We start from the raw sequence: 17,541 nt of genomic DNA, 5'->3' as shown, positions 1-17,541 counted from the left end.
TTTGTGTCTGATTACATCACTTTGAAATCAACGTATCTCATTCAACATGCCATGCAAAAGACTAATGTTTAAAAAATGTTTATTTCATAATTTCAGCTCCAGTTTGTGAAGATGGTGAAAAATTCTACGCATGCAAACCTACCTGCCGAAACACATGCGCAAACTTCAAGAGGCTGCAAGCTGGTTGCAGTCTTAAGTGCGTACCCGGATGCGCATGTCGCCGAGGATTAGTACGAAACCGTAAGGGAAAATGCGTGAGACCTTTGGACTGCCCATTGGGTTAGTAGAAAACCTGTCACTATATCATAATCACATATTGTGCAATTTAAAATAACGTCAGATGGCTCTGATGATAAATGAAGTTTAATATTCTAATCCCTGAAATCGAACGCATTCATCAATTGAAATGCTACAAATAGTTACTGAGAGTACAGATAGATATTGTAATATAATTCTATATTTTCCACAGATGTGTGTCCGAAGAATGAAGTATATTCACGTTGCGCTAATCCTTGCAACGATTGCAAGCTGAAAGGGAACTGCAACTTCCAAGTCTGCCACAAAGGATGCGACTGCAAGAGTGGTTACTACAGAGATGACAGTGGAAAATGCGTTCCAGAAGCCAAATGTCCGAGCGGTAAGACAAATAAACAATCCTGAAGAAATACCATAAGCATGATGATCCGACGTCCCCGAAGATTTTTGGCATAGGTTCGCGGAAGAAGTGAAAAGTGTAGTGAATTTCAATGTGTGGGCAACAAATATTCTTATATACAGGGTGCACAGCAAACAGGGGTTATGGCATTTTACTGACAAACCGTTGATCCTAGATGTATACTTCCAGTTAGAAAGAGTTTCCAAATAACGTGTAGTACTCAGATATGGCATTTATGTTTCCAGGGGTTGTATCATTATTAAAATTAAAAAACCTTTTTATACAGTCCCCGTGTTCTCCAAAACCCAGTTAGAAAGTTGTTTCTCTGTATCTCCTGATGCCAACAACAAAACATTCCATGTTTCTAAGCGCAATATTCACTAAGATATTCAAATTTTAAAAACTGAGGGAATTTTGAAAAACAATGGCATTAAATGCGGGAAACCCGCTTTACCCGCATTTAACGCTGTTTGTTATATATATATATATATATATATATATATATATATATATATATATATATATATATATATATATATATATATATATATATATATATATATATATATATGCTCCAAGATAGGAATATCCTATCTGTTTCCATAGCCTAGCTGGTAGAGCACTCGTCCGGGGGACCGTAGTTCGAATCCCCGTGGAGGCAGAGATAAATTTTCTTGTATAATCACCATCTCATAAGAAAATATAACCAGTCTTTCGGGGAATCTTGTAGCCTGTATATATTTGGCAAAAACTGGCTAGATGTTCATCTAAATCAAGTAACTAACTTCTATTTCACATTTTACAAACAGTTCGTATATATGCCTCTAACCACCGTAATTGAGTATCGATCACTTTTTATGATACTAACAAATTTTGACATTTTTCTTTTCTGAATTTGTATCCAAGTTCACGTTTTCCAAGTTAGAATTCTAAAGATTCTATATAAACAAGTTTTGTACGTATGTTACTTCAGATACCAAGCCAGAAGTCTGCAACAAGGCGAACGAGGTGTTCAAATCATGCGGTTCAGCATGTCCAAAGAACTGCGACAACCACAGACTAAATGATGTATGCGTGCTTTCATGCGTTTCCGGATGCTTCTGTGATGAGGGATACGTGAGAGATTTCAATGGAAATTGTGTTAAGCCTTCAGAATGCCCAGCTAAATGTAAGCAATTATCAACTTCTTAGAATGTTTTTTTTTTTCACTACACATTATTTCCCTAATGATATGAGGGCAGAAAATCAGGGCCCGGATGTTGATGCCATTTGCATCTTTTGCATATTTCTGCTTTTTCATTGTTCGGACTTTTTTTTTAGTTTTGGAGAATTTTTTTTCTTTGCATTTTCACGATATTTTTCACTTTTAAATTTTTTTGACAATGGAAAAGACTGAAAAAATCATAAGAATACTAATTAATTTATACAAAAAATTGACACGCTTTTAAGACAAATAAAATTTTAATTGGTTGACGCGTTTCGGCTCCACAATGGAGAGATGTCATCAGGACCTCGTGGTCGGAAATCACACAAGTGAGCCGTTGAAGGGTTGATGTTTGCGTTTGGTCGCCCGGAGAGTTCGCCTTTGTTTTTGCTGAGGCGGAGTGGTCTTTGGATGCGAATTAGGGCGTCATCTGTTGCAAACTGTTGAAATTTCTGTTGTGAACAGTTTGCAACGGATGACGCCCCAATTCGCATCCAAAGAATATTCCGAAATCCAAAGAATAAATGCTACAAATCCAACTGAGGTTAGAAACAACAACACTTTGCAACAGATGGCTCCCCAATTCGCATCCAAAGACCACTCAGCCTCAGCAAATGCAAAGGCGAACTCTCCGGACGACTAAACATAAACATCACCCTTTTCAACGACTGACTTGCGTGCACTGAGCTACTTGCGTAATTTCTGACCAGTAGGTCCTAATAACGGCTCATTCATCTACCTACGTATATTGTAGAGCCGAAACGCGTCGACCAATTAAAATTTTATTTTTCTCAAAAGCGTGTCAATTTTTTGCATAAATTAAAACCAAGAAAAGTTCTAATTTTTGTGATAATACTAATTGCACTTTGAGCACTTATGAAAAAAATATTCTTGAATTTCCCGAAAAATAAAGCAAAATATGCTCTTTTTTTTTTTTGGCTTCTTCTTCGTGAGGCATACACGGGATTTTCTCGGAGGGGGGGGGGGGTCATTTTTCAATTTTTACTGCAAAAAACCTCCTTTATCCCCACCCCCCTACACCACTCATGGCTCCCACATCTAGCAACAGGGCGCTCCGGTCAGATTCTTCACGGGCCTCTGAATAGTGATTTTCTTGTGAAAAAACAAGAAATGATGAGAATCGGATCTTTGTCATTCCCACCTTTGGGGGGGGGGGCGTAACATCAATGTTTCTAACCGATTCATGAATTCCTTCTCTCGTTTATAAGAAAAATTGTTATTTTTGATGAAATGTAAACGTTGAGAAAAAATTTACATATGATTTTAATATTGTCAAAACTTTTTCTTTCCGACGCAACCAGTTTTTTAAAGCCAACTATTTTTTATGGCATTTCCTAGTCATTTTTCAAGATTTTTTTAGAGCAACAACATCCGGGCCTTACTTATAATAATTATAAAATGGGTGCATCTAAATAAATGATTATCCATCGGTAATTTTTTCTTTTTTCTTAATCAGTACCAAGATGCGGCAGAGATGAAGAGTTTGTGTCTTGCAAACCGACTTGCCGTAACACGTGCGACAACTACAAGGATCTGAAACCGAAATGTTCCTTCATTTGCATACCGGGATGCGCGTGTAAGCTGGGACTTGTGAGGAACAAGGCCGGTCTTTGCATCAAACCTAACCAATGCCCCAAACGTGAGCTTCATTCAACTTATTTATTAATTTTATTGTTATTAATTCACTTCTTAAGTATTAGAATCAGGTGAAAACATTCAAAAGAAAATTAAATATATCTATTAATAATTTTTTCTTACGAAACCTGAAATTATTTTTGTTACTATTGTGTTACTGCCAAAGCTCCAAGTGAGGCCAATTCGCGAAACGACAGAGAGGTTTGACCGCAGTCCGATTTTCAGAAATGATTTGGGCTTTGACCGGACATCCCTGACCAAAATTCGATGTACTGATGTAGGAAGGTCCGGTAGGCGTCAAAAATTCATTTTTTTTTTCATCGCCAACGTGTGATACATGGCTGTATATAGCATATATAGTAGCCGCATTAGATTAGCTCCATGTGACGCGAGAAAAATCCAGAGAAATTACAGAGGAAAAGCTCTATTTATATAATATTATAGACATATAGAGTTCTTCTGTCAAATTTTGAAGAAGAAAATTATTACATTTTTGTAACTGCTGTTTGATCGGCTACCATAGCTGACGTGGACATAATTTTATCACAAAAAAATACACTAACTTTTGGCGATGACCGCAATCATGTCTTTGTTATCGGACTTTGGCCAGGGATCTCTGCCCACTTCGCGAACGAGCTGTTGCTGGGTCAAAGTTTGATTTAAATTAGTAAAAAATTATATTTCAGTACAATCTAATATAAATAATAAGTAGTTACATAATAATAAATCAATGTTTGTTCATGTCATGTAGAGGAAGACAAACCAACCTGCAACGGAATCAATGAGGTTCATCTAGATTGCGGAAGTGCCTGTCCGCAAACGTGTGAAAATTACGACGAACCCTCTGCCTGCACTAAACAGTGTGTTAAAGGATGCTTCTGCAAGCCCGGCTATTATAGGAACTACAAAGGAGAGTGTGTGCTGCCAGCCCAATGTGACGAAGACGGTATGTACCTATTATCGGTTTTTCTAAAAAGCATTAATTTGCAGTTTCTGGATAGAAACTAAATTATATTGAGTCAGAATCGATGTTATCATTGGCTTGTCAATGTTGTTTATCATTTTATTTCCAGGTGGCCCATTCTGTAGCCGAGGTGAAATGTACTACAGTTGTGTACCGACCTGCAACAACACCTGTGAGAATTTCAACGATCCTAAAGCTCCATGCTCGATGGAATGCAGGCCGGGTTGTGCCTGTAGATTAGGTTTTGTCAGGAGAAATGATGGCAGATGCGTTAGACCTAAGTACTGCGAAAGAAGTGAGTACATTGCCCCCACTGCTTCATGCAGCCACAAAGAATTTTTATGTACAGTGATATTATCAGATCAGTTTGTATTGGGTTTTCTGTAGCTCCCAACTTCGAAGCGCGAATCATGCGTGATCAATCACCCATTTAGAAACTCTCACCACAGAGAGCAACAGGCCTACAACATTACTAATATTCAAACATAACAATTCACTACGAATTTTCGATATAAATAGATGGCACCGCTAAAAATTCACACACAATACTTTATACGCACTCAGATTGTTAGGTATGCATACTCACACCTTCGGCACAACTCAATCGGTAGTAAATTGCCCATGGCGATAGAGAGGAGTTGCGCTCGGTTTAAAAGACAAAAAAAGATCAGGTTGTTAGAAGATTAACTAAACAGTGATCTTTATAATACAGTGATTCTTAATAATTTCACTTCACCACAAGTACACTTCAACTCACGTTCTCATACCCCTGAAATACCAGGATCGAACACGGGACCATTCCACTGTAAGCCTATAACGATACCTATGGAACAGCGGCACTGCAGTCTGAAAAACTATCTGGCAAACTTGCCTGAAGGCATTGAACATTTAATCTCTGTCATCATAAATACCAGATAATGCATGTATACGCGCGCACACAACATTTTCCGTCATGCGCCAAACTCGTTTAGAAATTCTCTGGAACAAGGGTTCTCAAACTGTGTTCGGCGGTTTCTTCGTGCACGTCCGACCTTTGTGAGGGGCCACCGCGGTCGTGCAAATATGTTTTGAAGAGATTCTTTGTTTAACTCCGGGGAACCGTTAATAAGCGTTGATTATGGAAAGGAGCACCGAGGATAAAAAATTTTGGAAAACCCCTGTGTGCTCTAGAAGAATATTTACAAAATGTACTAATAGTAGTAGTTATTTTTGGAATGTGTTCTAGAGAAGCTCGCGTCCCCGCCCCATTTTATTACAAGCTCACGTCCCTTGGAATGAAAGCACTCGTTGTTAAAAAAGAACCACCGTTTTCAACTAACGCCAAACGAAAGTGGGTAATTTGTGCAAAAATCGATGCTCGCAATGAGAAAATCTTTGTTCTCCACCACCCCCCTTCCGATTTGAAACTTGGAACGGCGCAAAATTGGCAAATGCCACTTTTCATTTCGTTCATAATGATAATCTCTTCTCTCATTAAAAATCTTATTTCCGTTCCATGCATTGATCTAGAATCCACGCCGAAATGCGGTAAAGACGAGCGATACTATGGCTGCATTCCAAGTTGCACGAATACTTGCGAGAACTACGGTAAGAAAAAGCGATGCCCTGCCATCTGCAAGCCAGGATGCTACTGTAAAGAGGGATTGGTCATGAGAAAAGACGGAAAATGCGTTCCTTACCCGAAATGTGAAGTCGGTACGTACATTTGGTTTCACAGTCCATTCCATCAATTTTTCAATGATATCCGTAAATATTTGTTTACAGCTAATATCTGGTCTACTTTACTGCACACCAACTGCGGTAATATATCGTCATGCCGGAAATTTCCAACCAATGAAGTTGGGTGAGAAATGAAGGTGCCATCTATCGGTGGTAACCTCAAGCAAACTCCAGCTAGACAAGAAGGCCTTCGCGTGAAGCTCGCGACGCCACTCGGGTAGGCCATCTCACCTGTAACCATTGGATGTACTACAGAAAGGGATAAAGATGGCGCATGCGTCGGGCTGTTATATCCAGTAGCTATAGGTGAAATAACCTTCTTCTCTAGGTTGTAAAGAACTTTTTTCTGTTGTTCATTGCCCGCGGATTCGAACTCATGACGGTAACCTTCATAATGAAAAACGAGCATCTTAACACTGCACCACTCAGACAGATGCTATCTGGTCTGGAGAGAGAGAGAGAAGAGTAAACTTTTAAACCAAAAATTCAATCAACGTTTACTGTGAATTATAGTATGTAGCCTGCCCCCTGAACCTAATTTTTTAAAAATGAACTGCCACATTTTCAGAGCACTCAAGTAAGCCCGTGGCACATTCATAGATCACTTAAGTGACCCGCGACACAGTTCCAGAACACTTAAGCGATACGTGGCACATTTAGAGATCTCGAGTGAGATGTGGCACTGTTTTAGAGCACTTAAGCGGCATCCAGTGCGGTTCTACATCTCACTCAAGTTGCCCGCGGCCCATTCCCAAATTACTTAAGTGATTCGCGGCATAATTACGGATCACTTGAATGATGCATGACACAGTTCCAGAGTACTTGAGCGGCTTGGCCACATTTCCAGATCCATTGAAGAATCTGTGGAACATTTGAAGAGAGAGAGAGAGAGAGAGAGATCACTAAACTAAAGTGGCCTTATAGAGAGTTTGTCAATAAGAAGAATGTTAGTTCAGGTTCCCACAAACGAAAGGTTTTTCTCGTTTTTGGCGCCCGGGTAAGATGCAATTAAGAATATTTCATATTTTCATAAAAGGTAGTTGATTACGTTACCATTATCCAAACCACCCCCTCCTTGTCATCAAAAGTCAGCATATCGGAAACCCCCCCCCCCTTATTTCTGACGTAATACTTGAATGACCCCAAAAAGGGTCAACCACATTTCATCTCAGCAACTGATGAGCTGAAATTTAGTATCGTTTTAAATGAAGCTTAAGGAGCAAAAACTGCCGATATTAAATTCGGGAAGTAGCTAAAAAATGGTTCTAAATCCCATTATGCACTGTAACTGTAACCCATCTATACGTAAAAGTTTGAAATAAATAATTTTTAAAAATTACTTGGGATAGTAACAATTATTTATTTTACAGAAAAGCAAACTCTCTCACACACTGACATATTATTTTTCATGATAATTTATAAAATCTGTCGCGGACATTTTGGTATTTATATATCTTAAAATAATTAATTATATATATGCATATATAGAGATAGATTTATTTTTAAATTTAATAATGGCATTCTATGATAATCACTTTGTTATGTACAGGTCAGCCTACCTGTAGTAGGAAGAACGAAGTGTACCTGCATTGTGGAACAGCTTGTCCTGAAACATGCGGAAATTACTGGAAGAGGATCGCCTGCACCCTACAATGTGTTCCAGGCTGCTTCTGTGCCGATGGCTACGTGAGAAACAACAAGGGCGAATGCGTCTTACCAGATGACTGTGATGATAACGATGGTGAATATTTGCTCAATTTTTATTCAACCCGCACGAATCGTTACCAAATCATACTTTTTCCCAATTAGGCTTCAATGTTTGTCATTTCTTAAGTGATGAATTGCCTTTTTTCCACTCCCCAGATGGTCCCAAATGTAGCAAAGACGAACAGTATTACAATTGCGTTCCAACATGCAAGAACACCTGCGAAAACTACAGGTTATCGACAGCTTGCCCGCTGGTGTGCAGACCCGGGTGTGAATGTAAACTGGGTTTTGTCAGAAGGAAAGACGGTAAATGTGTTAGACCCGATCGATGTGAAACCGGTAAGTGCTATTTGTGGTCCTAGTTCAGTTTCACTTTGCTCCAACGTATTCCTTGTGGTGGTAATTATTCATTTTGTTATCATTAACAGCGATAGACACCAAGCCAGTCTGCAAAAACAAAGATGAACGGTACTACGGGTGCATGCCGACTTGCACGAATACATGCGAAAACTACGGCAAGAGGTCATCAATACTCTGCCCGTTGATATGCGTACCGGGCTGCTACTGCAAAGAAGGCCTGGTTATGAGGAAAGACGGAAAATGCGTACCGTATGACCAATGCAACCCTGGTATGTGTCATTTCTCGATGTACGTGGTTGAAAGAAAACTTTCACGTGGCTACAGAGTGCGTTATAATGCTCTGACCGAGACAAAATTTGAACACCAGATACACTGAAACCCATAATTCGAAGGCCATCCATTCGTATTTTTGACACTTGGATGCGAAATCCTTCTGATAAATATGCTGACAGTCCAGTTCAAAAAAGCAACAAGTAGAGAATTTTTTTTTTATTATTATGCACGCCATGAGAACATAGAAGATGCCTCTACATATTGCTAATTGCTAAGTGAATCTTTACAATAGAGATATTTCAAAACAGGGAATTTTGAGGTATTGCCTTTTGAACCGGGCCGTCGATATGTCAAGCGTAAATTCTGGAATAATTTTGTGTTGTTTAAAGCGATATAACGCAACTCCAGATGCCTCTGAAAATGTTAATAATATTTTCGCTTTCCCTGTGCAAATATCTTTGAAACGATATACTGCAGAAGTTAAATGCAGTAAACGTCCGTTATAACGATAGTTCACAATCAGAGGGAAAATTGCCGTTATAACGGGCTTCTCATTATAAATGAACTTTAGTTTTTGCACTGTAGAAACTTAAATGGGGGGAAAAAATACAGTGTATCCCACTTAAAGCGTTCCAACATAGAATGTTTTCCCGCGCAGTACGACTTACTTCCGTGGTCCAAATTCTTATTAATAATACTCATCGAGATTTCCCGTTTAAAGCGTTTTCGCGCTTGCAACGTTGTTTCATAACGATTTTTTGAAAAATGTTTCAAGTTGGATCGACTTGTAGATAAATCTACCTTTATCGTTCCTTTCATTTTGAACTACCTTTGCTGAAATATGCATCTAAAATGTTAAATGCTTATACACATACAATGTTGATTTTGCTACAAGATTTTACACTTGCTGGAATGCAGCGATTTCTACAGTGTCCAATAGCATTTTAGGCAGAGAAAACGATTAAGACCTGTTTGTCCTGTGTACAGTTTTGGAAGATTCCAAGAAAGGGGAGAGGGGGCGTGTAGGGGGATGGGAAGGATTTTTCAAGTCGAAATAACATCAATGTCAAAGCCAGAGCCCAACGTGGCCAACCAACACACCTACAGATAAAATCCTACCCCCCCCCCTTATATACTGTAGATAACAAGAAGATAAGATACAGCATGTGGTCTTATCTATGAGGAGGTACTGACATACCCCATTTATAAACACCCATGCATAAGGTTTAGAGATTTAAAAAATATGTGCTATAAAAGTATATGTATAATACTTGCATAAAGGGAAAGGAAAACATGCTTTCGGATAATTTCCGTTGTCACTATAGCGAATGTGTTATAATTTTTATTTAACTTGCTATAAGCGAATATATTTTTTGTATGTTTTAGCTCTTTGACGATCCCTTTCGAATTACGTACCCGTAATAGCGAGTTTCTCGTTATAAGCCGTTATCGTTATAACGGACTTTCACTGCATTATCAACGGTTCTGACATCTGAACAAAAAAAAAGTACGGAATATAAATTTGAATATATATATATTTTTCTGTTTTGCTTCTAACAATATTGTTGATATCATTATAATTCAGAGGTTTGCGGTATACACGAACTTCCAACACTATGCGTGAAACCATGTCGAAGCTGCAGGAACGACACTGATTGTGATCTGTCTCAGCCGTGCACTGCTGGTTGTGATTGTAAACCTTCATTCTGCAGGGACAGAGAAGGCCGATGCGTCAGAATGGCGAAATGCAAAAACGGTAAAAAAAAGAAGCCTTTTTTTTTTTCTTAATTACACAAAATTATTGTTAATGTGACGTAACAATGGTGGATTTTTTTTCTTTTCTCTCGAAAAACTATGTCACCGATGATTTTTGTCGCGGGCCGTGATATACGACAAATTATAATTAAAAATGAACGCAATGCTCAATTACAATGGACTTTCCAGTCTGTCCAAAAGATGTAAATTCAGTATATAAACTTTTTATAACATTTGTTTTGCAATTCTAATTGCATATTTATGCAGTAATCGTGTATTTGCACGACTTTAAACCGCATAATGCTAGAATTTTATTCATATGCAAATAAAGATTCATTTCAAGTATTGTTAATACGTACAATCTAACGCGATTTGAACAAGAACCCTCCCCCCCCCCCTTCCCCCAATCTCTGATACGGTTACCCCTCTTCAAGATAGATTCAAAAGTTAAGAAATCAAAAAAGTGTTTTGAGCATGTTATGGTGGGGCGTCTTTAATGTCAAGTAAGCGATGGTTGAAACTTGACTGCTTGACTGCGTCGTAGCAAGTTATATCTGCTATGAGTAACTTACCCCGGCCCGGCGAATATGATTCGCTATACGGGGGTTCCCCGGAGGGAGCATTTATTTTATCAGTGTAAAAAAAAACATTGAAAAAACATATATATAAACATCCAACCCCAGAGAGCACTATTAACATGTCCCCGCCAGCAGCAATTTGGTTCCTCTCGGGCTCACAATAAGAAATTTGCATTAAAGAAAAAGATTAGCATATGCTGACAACATGCTAATATAATCAGCATATTATTACACTAGAATATTGTCAGCATATTGTTACATTAGCATATTGTCAGCGCACTACTACCAATGAACGATGTGTGTGTAGCTATGAATTAAGCATATAGTATTCTACACTTTTTTCCATTATTTGCTTTATAAGAGATGCAGTCTTTTAGTTTTTTATTAGTATTTTATTTACTATTTCATAAGAGTGAAGTCAATGGTGATGATTTCATTCTTAAAATTGATATCCTCTCTGTTTTTCTTCCAAGCCTCGCATTTATATATAATGTGTTTAACATCACTTGCTGCTTTCTCACAAAAGATGCATTTGGAAGATCTTTTATGAAATCTTTTTTGGTATACATCAAATGTGCCACGTTATGTTAGAACTTGATTGGTTATACTTGATTGGTAACTTGATTATATCTGTTATGAGTAACATGAGTGCGTTGTGGGATTTCTAAGCGTGGGAAAGGAACCTAGAGAATGTTATCTTCTGATTTAGGGTAGGGGCAAAGCCTCCTAGATACTACAAGCCTGAAACATATTTTCGTGACGTCACAACCCGGGTCCTAACCGCGTACGCGTTTCGCATTTAAAACACGCAACCAACATGTATTTTTTGACAATTGGAAAGAAAAATTGACTTATTATTATCACCTAAGCAATTATTACCTAGTATGGTATACGGAAAACACTGAATGTTAAATTAATGAATATTAAAATTAAAAAAAAGAGGTAATTTAATAATTATAAAAAAGATAGAGGTTTCACAAATTCTCTACCAACACATATTTCTAGGTATTTTTTTTTTCTCCCAAGCAAATATTTTTGAAAAATGAGGAAATATATATTTGACTTTTCAGTGACTTTTTTCATTTTTTTATTTATATGACTTATTAGAATCTGTATTTAACATAAAAGGGTACACAGGCAATGTACAAAAATTAAAAGAACAATGTCATTAAAATATTTTTTATTCACTGAGCTACATTCATATTATCAATTCTAATTCAAATCGAAACTAGTTGCTGCTGTAAACATAAAATTTTTGTAAATTTTCATATTTATTAAAATCTATGAGGGAAACTTCGAAAACTTATAAAAATTCTGATGCGATTTCACATTATGAAAAGTCTCTTGTTGTGCACTCATTTATAAAATTTCCATAAAATAAATTTTAGTTTCTAATTTTAAATGGTGAATTGTGAACACGTAGAAATAAATATTTTCAACTAAAATTCCGAAAATAAAATGTTAACGTGGGATCAATGTTTTTTTTTTTAAATATTAAGTTTCAGAATTAAAAAGACTCCTGAAAAATGCAAAACATTTTTTCACATGTCTACTCAAAATGCACATAGACACTTTTTTTGGAAATACTTCAAATTTAAAAAATTAACTATTCATTGCAATTAAAATTGTTTTATAGGAGCAAGTTTCTTTTAATCGAAGAGTTCTTTTGAAAGGTGTCATATCTTTTAGCATGGCAAAAACTATACTCTAATAGAAATATTATAAATACTATTTAACCATCGATTTATTCTAAATTTTTTTATATGCTCTTGATTATATGTGCTATCCTATGCTGGTATAAAGTTTTACGTATCTTAGATACTTGAATTTTTTTTCTTTTTGAAAGTTTACAAAAAATTATTAAAAACAGCTTGCGCGCATGATAAAATACATCAATGTAATTGAATAAAAATCGATTAAAAATAAAGGAAACTTTTCAATTCATGAAATGAAGCAAAAGGTTGAGATTTCATTGACGCAATCTTATTTAAAATTAAATTTTAAAACTTAACTTTCAAATTCCAAAAATTTTTACAATTAAAATTTAATTTTAAATAAGATTGAGTCAATGAAATCTCAATCTTTTGCTTTATTTCATGAATTGAACAGTTTTCTTTATTTTTAATCAACTACATTGATGCCATGGTATTTTATCATGCATGCAAGCTGTTCTAATGCAATTTTTTTGGAAAATTCACAAAAAATTAAGTATCTAAGATATGTAAAATTTTATACCAGCATAGGATAGCACATACAATAAAGAACATGTGTAAAGAATTGGGAATAAATCGATGGTTAAATAGTATTTTTAATGATATTTCTATTAGAGAATAGTTTTCCACAATGTTAAAAGGTACGAGACCCCTTAATTGAAGATTTGGTGTTAAATTTATCATTTTTAGTTTTTATTTAATTATTCGATATACTTTAGATATTATTTTGATACAATCATGAGAGACTAAACTTCAACATTTTACCTTTGAATATATTATACTGATGTCAAACTTTTAATTGAAGCTTTCTTATAATTCCGTTATAATTATCGCGCGTTCTAAGTTTAAAATAATAATTACATACATTTTGGCCATTATCAAACCAACTAACCTCTCGATTTCAAGAAGTTCACAGCTTCAGCACTTTTCGTGTTAGATGTTTCACGTTTGAATTCTGTACCATACGCTAGGACACCTACTTTTTGCAGCAATACTTGTAGTAATATGCATGAGGTAGTATCAGTTTATTTAAATTCCTCACAAAGCGATATGAAGCTGGACTGATGAAATAATATAATGTTAATATATTTGAATTCTCTAATATAATGTTAAGGTTTTTTAAAGTGGGGTTTTTAGAATGAATTTTCTAGAGGGTGGGGGGGGGGGTAGTATTGCGACCATGACGTTTTAATTGATGTATTGAATTTTTTTTTCCCCCGCAGAAGTTTGCCGAAAGAACGAGAAATACTATAAATGCAAGCCGACCTGCATGAACACGTGCGACAATTACAACAAAAAGAACGAGAAGTGCCCTGACGTATGCCTACCTGGATGTGATTGCAAACACGGCTTTGTGAGAAATGACTACGATGAATGCGTCAGGCCGGACGAATGCGTTGAAGAAGGTTACGACAAGGGCAAAACTTGCAAAGCAACCTAATCCAAAGACACTAATTAATTATTTCTTATGCTTATGTATATTATCAACAATATTTAATAGTCTAAATAAACTGTATTCAATCTGAATGGTCATCTGTCTTACTTATTACGCCGATATTCAATCGAGCAACCGAATTTACCATGTCGAAATAATATTTCGATTAAATATTTACGGCGAAAAATACAAAAATTAAATATCGTGTGGCAGATGTGACAGTAATGTTCCAGTTGGCATTCAATGAATCATCAATGTAATAGCAATGTGATATGATTCCAGACACATCAGGATCGTAACTAGGATTTTTAGGTAGGAAATTTGCCACCCCTTTCCCAAGTGTTTTTTATTTCGCTTATAATGCGCCGCTTCCGCAAGATTGCCAACCGGGCCAATTGCCCCCGTCGCCCCTCCTACTTCAGCACAAAAATGCAAACATGACTATTAGTCGGGGGGGGGGGGGGGGAGATCCCCAGTAATATGTAATAATAAATTCACGATTGCAGTAAATAATAATAAATCCATGAGTGTCATAAATAATAAATTCATGATTGCCATCAATAATAATAAATTGTCATTATTAATATTAAATTTCTGATTTCATAAATAATAATACATTGTAGATCCGCATAATGCAAGTAGTATTATATAGCATTTCAGTTATTCTGGCGAGGTACAATTTAGGCATTCATTCCTTGAAACAAATTAAAAGGCCACAACAAGGTGGCTGAAAAAAGATGCCGATGGATGACATAAAAAAATATATAGCAACCCAAAATGGCAATTATCACGAGAAAACAAATACACGCTAAAATAAAACGAATAAAACAAATCATTATGATAAAATGCACTGCCCATAAAAGCTTATGGTTGTGTTATCTAAGTGAGGATAGCTTCTCGAATGTTGGTGCTATTAAATGTGGACTAAATTGTCATTAACAATTGAGATTTACGTGTGTGCGAAAAATGTCGTAAAGGAATTTATCGCTACAAAACAATTTTGTTTATAACAATAGATTAAAAAATTATCAAGAATAAAAATAATAACTGGTAGAGAGGGGGGAACCTTAGACAACGCGCCCTTGAAGAGATTACGAGGAGTCCGTTAGCTTGCATCCGAAAAATAATTAATTTATTGTTTTTACATTACTATTTACCTAATATTATTTCAATAAGAGGTCCAGGGACCTTTATCTTACTGTCGCAAATTGTCCATGAAACGCAAAATGTTGAGAACCCATGTCGTAGAGAGACAAAAATAAAACTGATTTTTCATCTTTTTTACGTATAATAATTCATTTGGGAGTGCAGTAGACTCTCGACTATTCGGCCTCCGTACTATCCAGCCTAGTTTACAAATACAAATACAACGCCACAACAGGCAAATTGCCCAACGAGGTGGCTGACTTAAGAACATATGGATCCCCGAGCCCCTACTGCTACACCACACATGCACCCCCCCCCCTCCGCGGAACCCCCCAACGAATCGGTACATGCGGGAATGTGCGTGTACGTGTAGTGCAACCTGACGTAAAGTTTGTTTCTGTGTAATGCTTGTTATGTTTAGTGCTGTCATCTGCCCCCAGTTTTACTAACTATGAGTGAAGTGTTATGGTTGAATGATTTACCGTTGTAGGACTGTTGCTCTCTGTGGCGAGACTTTTTAACGGGGAGATCGGCTCGCATTTGCGCCTTGAAGTTGGGAACCACAGAAAACCAACTTCAGCCGACCACCACTGTGGGGTTCGAACCCGGATCCTCGCATCACGAGTCCGGCACTATAACCACTCGACCACCACAGCGGCAAAACAATATAATAAATAATGCATTAATGAATTACAATATATATTACCTTCTCACATTTTTGCAATCATTTATCAATGAACAGTAGAATAAATTCAAATGATTTTTGTTAAGAACTTAGCCTACGTTTGCTGTATGTCTATGTTTTGTTCATTTTGAAAGTGTGTGTATTTGTATTGTACAGCAGTGTTGCCCAACCATTTTGATGTAGTGTACCCCCTTTAGTGAAGGTCAAGGCACCACGGACTCCCTGCAGCAGAAGTCAATTTCCACTTTGCCTCCCCATGAAATTCAAAATGAGTTATTTTTTTTTAAATTTGCATATCATGGAAAATTAAAAAGGTAAATTACAATTTCACAGCACTAAATACGTCCTTCATGCAATAATAGTAACCGAAAATGTTTCTATATACGGGGTCCGTTGAAAAGCACGGCCGTACAGTGTTAAATGATTTTGTTTCGTGCAGTTAAGTTAGATAATTATTAGGTTTATCTAGAAACGTGCAACATATTTATTCTTGGATTTCCTTTTTCTGTCGTGATTTTTTTAAACAGCTCAGAAGTACATAACAAACATATATTAAGTACTCGCCTGTGTACTTCGAGTTCAGAAAATATAAATAAGAGAGGGTTTTAGTATTTTTTTTTTAAAAAGATGGTTACGATGATAAAATGGGTGGGTTAGGAAGTGAGTACTACTTTATTTATAGAACTCCAGCCTATCCGGCTTTTCTGTTATCCAGCCTGCCCTTCCGCCATATTAGGCCGGATAATCGTCAACCACAGTAAAACGGGGTGGGTGATATGGTCGACTCCACTGCCAGCTAAATCTGGTCTTTCCAGAGGCTATAGATTGGACTATGATGGTACATGCTTAACAAAACTCGTCACAGCAGCACTCCTAGTGAGCATTTAGGAAATGGCAGCATTTTAAATGTTAGTAAATAATACTTGAACATATGGCATGATGTCGCTCTCCACTTGTTAACGCAAGATATACAGAAAACTGGATGTCGTGAAGATATTTATTTTCTTTTAGATGTTTTCCTTCCTTTCTTATTCATGGTAATTTAAATTTCGATACGTCCGGTATTTTGTCTAGGCTTTCCTATGTTTCCAATAGACTTAACCACCCCAAAAAATTAAAACCTATTTTTGCCTCTACAGATTGTTTTAAATTCAGTTTCTTTCCCAATACCATAGTTGAATGGAACAAACTCCCCTCACTATTGTTAACTCCCTCACGATCTCCGATTTCTTGCCTAATGTTTCAAAGCATATGTGTAATCTACCGCGTCCTCGTATATAGGCCTTGGATCAACAATATTGTATAAATAAATAAATACGTAAAAATGAATAAGTGATACATTGCATTGCGAGAAAATATTATTGTTCACATCAAAATCATATAAACGATTTATTAATGCCACAATAGAATTTTCGTATGTTCCTCTCCTGACAGTTAAAATCCATATAATTATATGTGGAAATACCCATGCATAGAACACTCCTCTCAAACTCTAGTGGATAGTTGTATAAAACGATAAATTGAGTTCCGAAAATGAAATGAGTTTACGTCTGGATAGTCACGATGCCATTTCATTAACAGTGGTGTCTAGAAATGACGTAAATTTCACGGGTGATAATGAAAAGTAGAGGAAAAAATTGTTTTTAGATTTTAGATTTTTTTTCTCTCCTTGGTCACCGGATAAAATCGCTA

At 36.5% G+C, this 17,541-nt stretch overlaps 1 protein-coding gene across 5 annotated transcripts in view; it reads left to right on the top strand.

Moving 5' to 3' along the window:
- LOC149088612 (uncharacterized) overlaps positions 1–14,110 on the top strand; it is a 73,401-nt gene extending 59,291 nt beyond the window's left edge. For all 5 annotated transcript variants that reach the window (XM_089248277.1, XM_089248274.1, XM_089248276.1 and 2 more), the window contains 12 exons: positions 97–279; positions 470–637; positions 1,629–1,823; positions 3,337–3,519; positions 4,267–4,461; positions 4,589–4,774; positions 5,989–6,174; positions 7,748–7,939; positions 8,062–8,244; positions 8,334–8,534; positions 10,124–10,294; positions 13,807–14,110. In XM_089248277.1, coding sequence (XP_089104403.1) covers positions 97–279; positions 470–637; positions 1,629–1,823; positions 3,337–3,519; positions 4,267–4,461; positions 4,589–4,774; positions 5,989–6,174; positions 7,748–7,939; positions 8,062–8,244; positions 8,334–8,534; positions 10,124–10,294; positions 13,807–14,024 — 2,261 coding nt within the window. In that variant the 3' untranslated portion in view covers positions 14,025–14,110. The remainder of the gene's footprint in view (positions 1–96; positions 280–469; positions 638–1,628; positions 1,824–3,336; positions 3,520–4,266; positions 4,462–4,588; positions 4,775–5,988; positions 6,175–7,747; positions 7,940–8,061; positions 8,245–8,333; positions 8,535–10,123; positions 10,295–13,806) is intronic.
- The last annotated feature ends 3,431 nt before the right edge of the window (positions 14,111–17,541 follow it).

The sequence above is a fragment of the Pholcus phalangioides genome, unplaced genomic scaffold (genome assembly GCF_987345545.1).
Source record: "Pholcus phalangioides strain wild (caught in Gottingen) unplaced genomic scaffold, Ppha-v1.0 ptg000003l_1, whole genome shotgun sequence".
Classification (NCBI taxonomy): domain Eukaryota; kingdom Metazoa; phylum Arthropoda; class Arachnida; order Araneae; family Pholcidae; genus Pholcus; species Pholcus phalangioides.
Note: the sequence above shows the minus strand (reverse complement) of the source record. Positions and strands in the feature narration are given on the sequence as shown.